We start from the raw sequence: 11,936 nt of genomic DNA on the forward strand, positions 1-11,936 counted from the left end.
TAATTGCTACATGCTAAATGTAAAGCTTGAAGCAATTAAAAGTTTAAGTTGCTCGGGGAGTCGCAAGGCTAGTAGTGTAGACAGTGATAGGCTGATCTTGGTTTCAGGAATGGTCGTTGGCTCTTCAGAAATGTGAATTGAATTTTTTTTGAGTCTAGCAGTTCAGTTTGCTTATCTCTGAATCACATAGCAGATTTGCTATACCCAATTTGTACACCTCTAGACTCTTCAATACAGTGGGACAGTGGTTTTTGTAGGACCAGGATTTGGCTCAATCCAATTACCCTGAGCATTCCCTTAAATAATTAAATAGTAATCTTTAAAAAAGTTATTAAAATACCGTTTCCTTTAAAATCTAAATTTTTAGGTTCAGGATCATGTGTAGTTTTAACATGTCAGATGCACAGAATTCTAGAAGGTACATGCAGCATTTATTTTGTCTCTCAATAGCTTTTTATTGTAGAACCAATATTTAGCTTTTTTTTTTTTTTCCTCCCCAGTGTCATAACTTCATAGCATATAAGGCCCAAACTTATGAATATGGGCTAGTTCTTGATTTTATTATTTGTATTGTGGTGGCACCTAGAAGCCCCAGCCAGGACTAGGGCCCACTATGCTAGATGCTCATAACAAAAGCTTATAATCTAAGCAAGTATTTAAATAATTCTGACCTCATTTACAGTGGCATAAATCATTTAATGTTCAGGCAAATCGCTGAAATGAATGGGCTCAGACTCTAAGCTATTAGCAAACAAAAGGGGACACAGGTTTGGGTTTGTTATTTTTTCTGACTTTAGAATGATTCAGTATGGGAGGGTGCATATTAATCTTTGTCTCTCTCTCTCTTTTCTTCAGATACGACGTATCCTGAAGGGGAAAGCAGTTCAGCAAAGAGCTTCACCATATTAAACTCCATGTGTCTTGGAGTTCAGTACACTCACTGTCAGTTAGGCAGTCCTAATGTATCTGTAAATAGACCATTTGCCCTGTGGAGGCAAATGTGAGTTGTTTCTATGAAACAAAAGTATTTAGTTCACTATCATATAGTGGGTTATGTTAACAATTCAAATTCCTCTGAACAGATGGGAATGTTCCATACCCAGGTGTCTGAATACCTGGATTTAATAGCTGTGGCAAGCTGACTTATTTAAACAGTTTAACTAGTTTTGAGGCAAAGACGATTGTGTTGAAGGTTTCTTTTTGTATTTAGATAGTTATGAGATAAATGGCAACAATGTTAAGTTTGTTCTTTTTTAATAACACAAATATTAACTTATGGAGAAAAACTAATATTAATTTTAGAGGCCAGCAGAATATTTATATTTCTCAGTAGCTTTTTTCCAGTCTTATGCTGTACTGTGTATAAATCAGTAGCATTATCATGCTAGTCCGTAGTTCTTTGTAATTTGCTTGAAGTGAACTAAAAAGACACAAGTGTTTCAAATGTAGAACTTTGTATTGTGGATTGCACATTGAATTCTAATATTATGCTTGTACAAATAGATGAATTTCATTATGTATGATTGTGGGGGCAAAGAGTACAGTGAAGATGAATTGTCACTGACACTTGTATACATCCATCAGAGTTATTAACAGAAAACAAAATGCCATAACTAAATGACTATAAGCGTGATCCTACTCCCAGGGAAATCTGTGGGGACAGTATCAGGCCCTGTATGCATGCACCAGCACAGGACTCTTTCATCTTAACAGTGGGAGAAATATCCCTATCTATTCAGTGTATATATTTTCCTCAGCATGCTTTAATAAATATGGCCCTGATTCAGGCAAGTTCTTAAGCACATATTGCTTAACTCCCTCCCTAGTCAGTGAAATACTTAAATATCAGCTTAAACCCCTCATTGATTTCAATTTAAATACTTTTGCTATGTATTTACCACTAAAGGTGAATACTTTCAACAGTTAAGTCCTGTGTTTTTACCTTATAAGCATAGTGGATAGCCAAGTTATATTTGAAGCTAACATTGTTTTGTTTTAAGAATAATTGACTATTATTGCAAAATGTTTACTAATGATGCTGTATAAACATGCTCTGTTGGAAAGAATTTCATGTTTCCAAAGTGATCCAGTGTGTACAATAATCCAGTTTGTTCTTACACTCTTTGCTCTAACTGTTCTTGCATCACATGTGATTCTCTTCCAAAGCCATGTAACTAACTTGGGATAATCTGATCACATTGTTTGACAAAGTATGTCTTGTAGACAAGTTAATTGGAGAAATCTGGTATCCTCAAATGTAGCTGTGATGCATATCCCCTAAATTCTCATGTACAGTTTCAAATAAATCTGTTAATCCAAAAATGTTGGGTTGTGGTGTATTTGTTACTAATAACTTGGTTTTGATGAAATATTTTGACTTCTTCCTGGTACACTCTATTGTTACTGCTGGGATCTGGGAGGGCTACCCATTTAGCAGGTTGTTTGAACACAATACTGCGATCGTTACATGACCAATCCTTCCTCATATGCAAGGAGCCCTCTCTTCTTCTACATTTATACTCTGTGATGCTTTGGCACCTTAGCCAACCTCCTATCTCCTTCCCTGGACCTTTCCTCCTGATACTCCATCCTTTCTTCCCTATGGCTCCTGTAGTCCGTTTGGTTCAACCGTTTGATTTCATTCCACTGGCATCAGTTGTGCTCTCCATAATGAGAAGTTCTAGCAGATTTGTCCCAATTATGCCAGGGTGCTGTTTGGGGCAAGATACTCTGCCAATGCCTTCTTCAGGAACTGGGGCCTCTTAAGGACTACTCCTGCAAGGCAGATGCTGCTTCACTCAATGGGAGTGAGGGTGCGAGGAGGCCAAGTATCAACCAGTGGAAAAGGAAATCTCAAATGGTAATGGAGACTTGAAGCAGAGTAAAATTCACAGCTAGTGTAGGTGGACATAACTGCCGAAGTCCATGAAGTTGCACCTGGATAAGCCAATGAATTTAACCTAGAGTCTCCTGGTCACAAGTGTTTGTAGGGGAAGTATGTGTCTTGAGAGGCTCTGATCTATAGACACACTAAAGTCAAAAGGTGTGTCCACATCTGCCAGTAGTGTATCTAAAGTTTCTCAGCTGATCTCTTGATCTGGGAGAGAAAGAGAGCGCTCATTTCTGTGAGGATACTGCTCATGTTCTGTCCCACTCCAGTGCCACTTTATTAATTAATCTGTGGTTTAAGACAACATATTGGAATGCCTTCTCTGAGGGCATTACTAGCTAGCTCACGCAGCAAGCGAGCAAAGTACTTTTTGAGGGTGATAGAATATAGCTATAATATAGTAAGTGCTTGGGTACAAGGTCAGTACTACAGATGGCCCAGTGAGAGCCTTATTCAGTTCCATATCAATGATACTTGCATTGGAGGGATACTTTTTTGGAATTAAGGTTTTGGCCAGAAAACCCTCGGGGAGAAATTCAATATTTGATAAAACTTTATTTTGTATCCAGAATTATTTCATTATCTCCAAGGCTAAGTACACAATTTAACAAAAAAGAACCTAGCTCCAAATAGAATTAACTTATTTTTTCTTACATAAAATTGGAAGGTGATTTTTGTGTGTGTGAGAGAGAGATACTATGGAATAGGCAAAGGTTAGAGGTTATCCTTTTTATTAAAGTAAGAAACTTTAGGAATTGACTTGGATAGCAGGTGGGCAACATTTGCCTGAAACCTTGCACTCCATTAGTAGGTGTTGATACTGCTGGGAAAGGGTTAAGGTAGGTTTTACTGATTCATTGGTACAAATGCCTTGTTATCTCACCTGGATATAATGGACGGGGGAAAGAGGATCTAGGTTGGGGCTTGAGCAGTATTGAGAAAGGAATGCTAGTAAACTGGGAGAGAAGGATTGAGCTAAACTTTATCCCCAGATTGTTGAATTCTTTGACTAACAAAGCCAAATCCTGGAAAGGAGTGAGTTTGGACTTGTGGACCATGCGGTAGGTACAGATTGGGAAAGGTGCCTGCTCATAATGTTCTAGAAATATGGCTCTGCTTTGAAGCATTTCCCACATCTGTCATCTATTTTGTGTTTGTATCAAGAAACCATAGACTGAGTGTACACCCTTTGGGTGGCTGGGTATGGCAGCAGCAACTTCAAAATGTGCAACATGGATGTTTTGTTTCTCTGGCAACAGCAGCATGCTTATCTGGTTGCCTTTGTTTATGCTAACAAATACAATCCTGGAGAAGGGAAGAGCTGATGATGGGTAGAGCAGTACTGGAAATGAGGGGTCAGAACTGGGAGAGCTGAATTTAATTGCCTTGGCCTGTCAGGTTATTCAAATCATCATCACCTTTCACCTTCTTTAGGAGTTTTAGTGGCAGACTTGGTCTGAGGTAATATTAAAACCTTTCCTGCTTGGACAAACTTTGTTGCCTTTATGTACAAACTGTTTCCAATATCCCTAACTCCCACCTTTATTTTATGATTTGGGTAAACTGAAAGAAGAATATATCCTAATGGTTGATTCTCTGCAGAGCATCCTGCTTCTCTTTAGAGTGTGTGGCTTGATTGGTCTCTGAGCCTAGCTTTGAGTGGGTATGTTTATCCATGAAGTTAGCCATCTGGAATACTTTGGGACTCTTTACTGATCCAGGATTATCAAGAGGTACTGATGTCTAGAAGCAACACTTTTCATCTGCATTTTACCAAGTGGTAATGGTTTGTCATCCTGGGTGGGGAATTCACAAATGTCTAGGTAGCTGCGGTCACCTTAATGTGGTTAGTCCTCTTCAGCGTTTTCTGCTGGTTCAAAACATGACTGCCAAATTATTCATCAGTGTTAGCTGTAAAAAGAATATTGCTTCTACTCTCTGCAATGGCTCCCATTTCCCTTCTGGGGACAATTGAAGGTGGTGACTGTAATATATAGTTTAGTTTGGGCCATTGCTACCTTAGAGTGACTTTTCCAAATGACACATGTCCCCTGACAGTTATTCAGCTGTGGCCCCTTTTCTAATTTAGATTAGCACTCTTGTCCTTGTTCTGGTGTCCATTCTCACTAGCGGGCCTTCCTCTCTGGAATTAACCCCTTCCTTTTGGCCTGAAACAGCCATTGTTTGCTGACTGACTCCAAGGCTCATTAACTTAGGCTTTTTTGCCCACAAAGCATGTGATGCATTGAGCTGGTGTTTTGGAGGCGTTAACGTTGCTTGGTGTTGGTCAGTCTGCTCTGTTATAACTGCCTCGAGACTTGGTAATGGCTGAATATTAATTTTAAAATACTGAGTAGTTCTCAGTATCTCACTTCTCAGGTGCTCAAAAAATGAACTGCTAGTATTGCTACTTCAAGGCTAATTTCTGAGTGGCACTCTAGCATACCTCTCTTCATATAGTCTATAGGACATTCTCTGAGAGTCAGTTCTGGTGTTTGGGGAGTTAGTTTGCTTACAGAGACTATAGGGTCAAACACTTCCTTTCCTGACAGACTCACCCAACTTACAGCACCTCTGGCTTTCATATTATTTTGGACCCTCACATTTTTATTAATAATAAACATTTATTTTGTAGTAGCACTGAGATGCCAATCAAGTCAGGGTCCCATTGTGCGAGGACCTGTACACACACTGAGTAAACATATAGTTGCTTTTATGTGATGTTTTTCACAAACCTGGATCCTGACCTTTGATTTGTTTGCTTCCCTGTTTGTCATCTGCTTATCCCAGCCCTACAATAACAAGGGAAGAATAATGTCTTTTTGGATGGGGTGAGTAAAGTGTCACTAGTTTCTTCTTTACTGTAATACATTGATAAAGGGTGGCAGAGTAGGTTTTTGTGTGTGTCTGGGCTGGTTAATTTTCATGGCTGTTTTGTAAAGCTGCTCTTTGAAGTTTGCCTTTCAAGGAGGTGGGTGTTGCATTACCCCATACTTCACACTTGGCTTCCCTTTCAGTTTCTGGTGAGTTTTTTCTGCTTCTCTTTGCTCACAGGGTAGCCTGAGGAAGGATGAGTAAGATGGTGCAGTTGAAGCATTTGATTTAGGAGTGGGAGCATATGGTTGAAAAAAGTTGTCCTGTTGCTACTGTAGCTTTGCTCTGGCTGTGATTCCAACCTGTTTTTAGTGTCTAAGGGCTTGTCTATACTTACGTGCTGGTTTGGCGGCTGGCAATCGAACTTCTGGGTTTGATTTATCGCGTCTTGTCTGGACGCGATAAATCGAACCCAGAAGTGCTCCCCATCGACTCCGGTAATCCTGCTCGCCGCGAGGAGTACGCGGAGTCGACGGGGGAGCCTGCCTGCCAGGTCTGGACCGCGGTAAGTTCGAACTAAGGTACGTCGACTTCAGCTACATTATTCACGTAGCTGAAGTTGCGTACCTTAGTTCGAATTGGGGGGTTAGTGTAGACCAGGCCTGAGTGAAATGGTCTTTCACCAGGATACAGTGGTGGGATGCTTTTAAGGAGTGGAATAGGAAAACACGTTTTGAGGGAAGTTCTATGCGACTGTTTGCTCATCCTGCCATGCCTACGTTTTAGGGGTTGGGTTTGGTTTGTTTGGCTTCTTCCGAAACGTACAGAACTTTTGTTTTCTTTTTCTGGTCTATAGTTCCCAGGGTACCAAAGACCCTTCTAAGTAAAACAGGAGAAGGTGCAGAAAAGTCTTCAGTTGTACACTGTAAACTTTAACTCGGCCTCACAATAGAAATAATAGCAAAGCATATATCATTCTCACTTGCACAGGACACTAAGTGTGCAGGGAGAGAGAGATAAAGCTTAAATATAAAACTCCCTGCCCCAAAGCATTTCTAATCTAAACAGAAGGCCATCTAACAAGTGATATCAATAAACTAGGGACGGTGTCTGGAGAACAAAAGTTACAACAGTGAAAGATCATGAGAGATGCTTATTGTTGCTTTTGCATCTTATTCCTCTTTACTGTGTTACAATGTAGGCAAAATGTCTAGAATGAAGAGCTGGGTGGATGTTACTGACAGCAAGCTGCCTGAAAAGCATGAGTGTGAGGACAGATGGGGTCGGGGAGGAAACTCCAAGTACAGATGGTAGTATCATACTAATACCTAGTTCTCTTCACCAGTAGTTCTCAAAGCTTCTTACAAAGGAGATCAGGATCATTATCCCCATTTTACCGATGGGGAAACTGAGGCACTGAGTCAAAGTGACTTGTCCAAGGTCATCCAGTAGGTCAGTGGAGGAGCTGGAAACAGAATCCATGTCTACTGAGCCCCAGTCCAGTGCGCTATTGAGTCCCCCCCCCGAGGTTTGGTCAGAGGGCCGCTTGTGAGAGGGAAGACACACAAAGGGCTGGATCCAATGTCCACTGGAGTCTGAATGGCTTGCAATTGACTCTCAGTTATTTGCTATTCTCAACTATTTGCAGAATAATTTCCATGGTCAATTCCTGGTCTGCAGGTAATTCATGAGGAGTTCTTTGAAATTATTAAACTATTCAAGAGGAGTGTTTTTGATGGACTGTCCCCTAGTTGGATGGGCTACTGTTTAGATTATGTTTCTGGTGCAAAAACTCACAAGTGAGCTTAAAAACTCACTTTCCATGAAAGATGATTTTTCTGACCCTGGATTGCTAAAACAGTAGCAGACAAGCAAACACAGAATGGGCCCAAATGTAGGCAAAGTGAATTCAATTTGTTATTCAAGTGATTATTTATGGGAAAACTCTTTGAGGTATTGCCCATCTCTAATGGGAGTATGTCATGAATGCTTACAGCAAAGCAATGGAAGCCTATTTACTGTAGAGAGTGAGAGGGGACATGTTAAAGCACAGTATGATATGTTGCAAAGAGCATGAGATAAAACACACTGTGTGGCTAATAAATTCCTCAAGCCAAATATACTATTCAAAGAGTCAGAATAAGCATCTGTCTGATTGGTTGGGACTATTAAAGGAGCCTAACCCATCATCCTTAGCAACTTGACACCATTATGTAAAGTAATGCTCCTGTGGGAGCAAGATGCAGCTGAGCTACCTACCTTGAAAATTGTTGCTTTAAATGGTAGTAGATAAGGGAGGATTATTTACTGTCTAAGGGTATGTCTACACTATGAAATTAGGTCAAATTTATAGAAGCCAGTTTTATAGAAATCGGTTTTATACAGTCGATTGTGTGTGTCCCCACATAAAATGCTCTAAGTGCATTAAGTCGGCGGACCGCGTCCACAGTACCGAGGCTAGCATCGACTTTCGGAGCGTTGCACTGTTGGTAGCTATCCCACAGTTCCCGCAGTCTCCGCCGTCCATTGGAATTCTGGGTTGAGATCCCAATGCCCGAATGATGCAAAACAGTGTCACGGGGGGTTCTGGGTACATGTCGTCAGGCCCCTCCCCCTCTGTCAGAGCAACAGCAGACAATCAATTCGCGCCTTTTTACCTTGGTTACCTGTGCAGACAACATACCACGGCAAGCATGGAGCCCGCTCAGTTCAGCTCAGCTCACCGTCACCATATGTCATCTGGGTGCTGGCAGACGTGGGGCTGCATTGCTACACAGCAGCAGCTCCTTGCCTTTTGGCAGTGGATGGTGTATTAGGATTGATATCCATCATCGTCATATTCCTCAGTGAGTTCAATCAGAGGCACCTGGGCAGACATGTTTTGTCTCCTGGAGACTCAGTCCTGCCGGCAGTCCTATTGAACCGTCTTGACGATGATGGCCAGCAGTCGTAATACAGCGTTTTCTGCCAAGCACCCAGAAGATGCCGATGGTGCAGTCATGCTGCACCGTCTGCTGCCAGCTTAAGATGTAAAAAATAGATGAACCAGATTTGTTCAGTATTCATTTGCTTCCCACTCCCTCCGTGAATCAACGGGCTGCTAAACCCAGGGTTTTGAGTTCAATTTTTGGGGTGAGCATTCTGTGTGACAGTTGTTTGTGTTTCTCCTTGATGCACAGCCACCTTTGTTGATTTTAATTCCCTGTAAGCCATGTTGTCACTCGCCCCTCCCTCCCTCCATCAGACAATAGTTTCGCACCTTTTTTCAGCCCAGACGCCATAGCACTGGGATCATGGAGCCCGCTCAGATCACCGCGGCAATTATGAGCACTATGATTGCAGCGCGGCGACGAGAGTGAAGAGGAAATTGACATGGACATAGACCTCTCACAGAAGGTACAGGCCCCAGCAATGTGCAAATCCTGGTGTTACTGGGGCAGGTTCATGGCGTGGAACGCCGATTCTGGGCCCGGGAAACAAGCACAGACTGGTGAGACCGCATCGTGTTGCAGGTGTGGGATGATTCCCAGTGGCTGCAAAACTTTCACATGCGTAAGGGCACTTTCATGGAACTTTGTGACTTGCTTTCCCCTGCCCTGAAGCACCAGAATACTAGGATGAGAGCAGCCCTCACAGTTGAGAAGTGAGTGGCGATAGCCCTGTGGAAGCCTGCAACGCCAGACAGCTACCGGTCAGTCGGGAATCAATTTGGAGTGGGCAAATCTACTGTGGGGGCTGCTGTGATCCAAGTAGCCAACGCAATCAAAGAGCTGCTGATATCAAGGGTAATGACTCTGGGAAATGTGCAGGTCATAGTGGATGGCTTTGCTGCAATGGGATTCCCAAACTGTGGTGGGGCCATAGACGGAACCCATATCCCTATCTTGTCACCGGAGCACCAAGCCACCGAGTACATAAACTGCAAGGGGTACTTTTCAATGCTGCTGCAAGCCCTGGTGGATCACAAGGGATGTTTCACTAACATCAACGTGGGATGGCCGGGAAAGGTACATGATGCTCGCGTCTTCAGGAACTCTGGTCTGTTTCAAAAGCTGGAGGAAGGGACTTTCTTCCCAGACCGGAAAATAACCGTTGGGGATGTTGAAATGCCTATTGTTATCCTTGGCAAAGCCAATATTCCAATTGTTGTTGCTGCTTGCTGTGCGCTCCCACAGTATCTGTGAGAGTAAGGGGGAGACATTTATGGCGGGGTGGGAGGTTGAGGCAAATCGCCTGGCTGCTGATTACGCACAGCCAGACACCAGGGTGGTTGAAGAGTACAGCAGGGCGCGGTGAGCATCAGAGAAGCTTTGAAAACCAGTTTTGTGACTGGCCAGGCTATGGTGTGAAACTTCTGTTTGTTTCTCCTTGATGAACACCCCCCCCCCCCCCTTCACTCTACTTCCCTGTAAGCTAACCACCCTCCCCTCCCCCCTTCAAGTACCGCTTGCAGAGGCAATAAAGTCATTGTTACTTCACATTCATGCATTCTTTATTAATTCATCACACAATTAAGGGGATAACTGCCAAAGTAGCCTGGGAGGGGTTGGGGAGGAGGGAAGCGCCGGGTGGGGTGGGGGAGGAGGGAAGGACAAGGACACACTGCAGTTTAAAACTTTAACTCTTATTGAAGGCCAGCCTTCTGATACTTGGGCAATCATCTGGGGTGGAGTGGCTGGGTGGCCGGAGGAATGGATGTTGTCTGCATGCCAGCAAACACCAGGACCATACGGTGCCATGCTTTGTTATGCAATGATTCCAGACTATGTGCTACTGGCCTGGCGTGGTAAAGTGTCCTACCATGGCGGACGGGATAAGGCAGCCCTCCCCAGAAACCTTTTGCAAAGGCTTTTGGGGGTTACTGGTTCCAGGTCCAGGGTGATGAACATATCCTGGCTGTTGGGGAAACCGGTTTCTCTGCTTCCTTGCTGTGAGCTATCTTCCTCGTACCCCGAACCCGCTTCCCTGTTGCGTGATTCTCCATTGATGGAGTCAAAGCACACGGTTGGGGTAGTGGTGGCTGCACCCCCTTGCATGGCCTGCAGCTCCGCGTAAAAGCGGCATGTTTGCGGCTGTGCCCCGGACCTTCTGTTTGCCTCTCTGGCTTTTTGGTAGGCTTGCCTTAGCTCCTTAATTTTCACGCGGCACTGCTGTGCGTCCCTGTTATGGCCTCTGTCCTTCATGGCCTTTGAGACTTTTTCTAAGATTTTGCCATTTCGTTTACTGCTACAGAGTTCAGCTAGCACTGATTCATCTCCCCATATGGCGAGCAGATCCCGTATCTCCCGTTCTGTTCATGCTGGAGCTCTTTTGCGATCCTGGGACTCCATCACGGTTACCTGTGCTGATGAGCTCTGCGTGGTCACCTGTGCTCTCCACGCTGGGCAAACAGGAAATGAAATTCAAAAGTTCTTGGGGCCTTTCCTGTCTACCTGGTCAGTGCATCTGAGTTGAGAGTGCTGTCCAGAGCGGTCACAATGAAGCACTGTGGGATAGCTCCCGGAGGCCAATAACGTTGAATTCCATCCACACTACCCCAAATCCGACCCGCAAAGGCCAATTTTAGTGCTAATTCCCTCGTCGGAGGTGGAGTAAAGAAACCGGTTTAAAGGGCCCTTTAAGTCGAAAAAAAGGGCTTCGTCATGTGGACGTGTCCAGGCTTAATTCGATTTAATGCTGCTAAATTCTACCTAAACTCGTAGTGTAGACCAGGCCTAAGTTTGGAATATAGCTTTGGCCCGATTTTGTGTCCTAGCTTCTTAAAGTCAAAAGCCGATGCATTTCTCTCTCAGACTTTCTCCCTTCCTTTTACTTGCTGCCACATAGACAAGCATAGAAGCCTAATAAGTTTATATAGGGGGTTGATTGTCTTTTTGCAATTAGAAGAATTGGCAAATATGTAAAATGTATTGTTACCCTATATACACCCACACAACACTTTCCTTTGTCTAGAAATACTGTAAAGGAAATCAGTACTTTACAAATGGTCTAAGAGAAAATATAGCTAGCATGCTCTATGTCTTCAGAATTTTTGGTTCTCTCATATTAAAAATAAAATAGGGACAGTCCTGGACACACAAACCAAACTGAAGGTTGTAAATTGATATTTAAGACACTAGTAGAAAACTGTAGTTGCAAAAATAATCAGATGTGTGAATGTTGGGAATTAAATATGAGAGACTCTTGAACAGAAATAATTAAGGTTCCAGTGTCACTCTTACAGACAGGCAGA

The 11,936-nt window shown here is 43.2% G+C and overlaps 1 protein-coding gene across 9 annotated transcripts in view; it reads left to right on the top strand.

Annotated features, from left to right (window-relative positions):
• The window catches only part of NXPE3 (neurexophilin and PC-esterase domain family member 3), a 70,198-nt gene extending 67,876 nt beyond the window's left edge, over positions 1-2,322 (top strand). For all 9 annotated transcript variants that reach the window (XM_042853398.2, XM_065573899.1, XM_065573896.1 and 6 more), the window contains one exon: positions 856-2,322. In XM_042853398.2, the coding sequence (XP_042709332.2) occupies positions 856-909 (54 nt within the window). In that variant the 3' untranslated portion in view covers positions 910-2,322. The remainder of the gene's footprint in view (positions 1-855) is intronic.
• Positions 2,323-11,936: the final 9,614 nt, after the last annotated feature.

This window comes from Chrysemys picta, chromosome 1 (assembly GCF_011386835.1).
Source record: "Chrysemys picta bellii isolate R12L10 chromosome 1, ASM1138683v2, whole genome shotgun sequence".
Lineage (NCBI taxonomy): Eukaryota > Metazoa > Chordata > Testudines > Emydidae > Chrysemys > Chrysemys picta.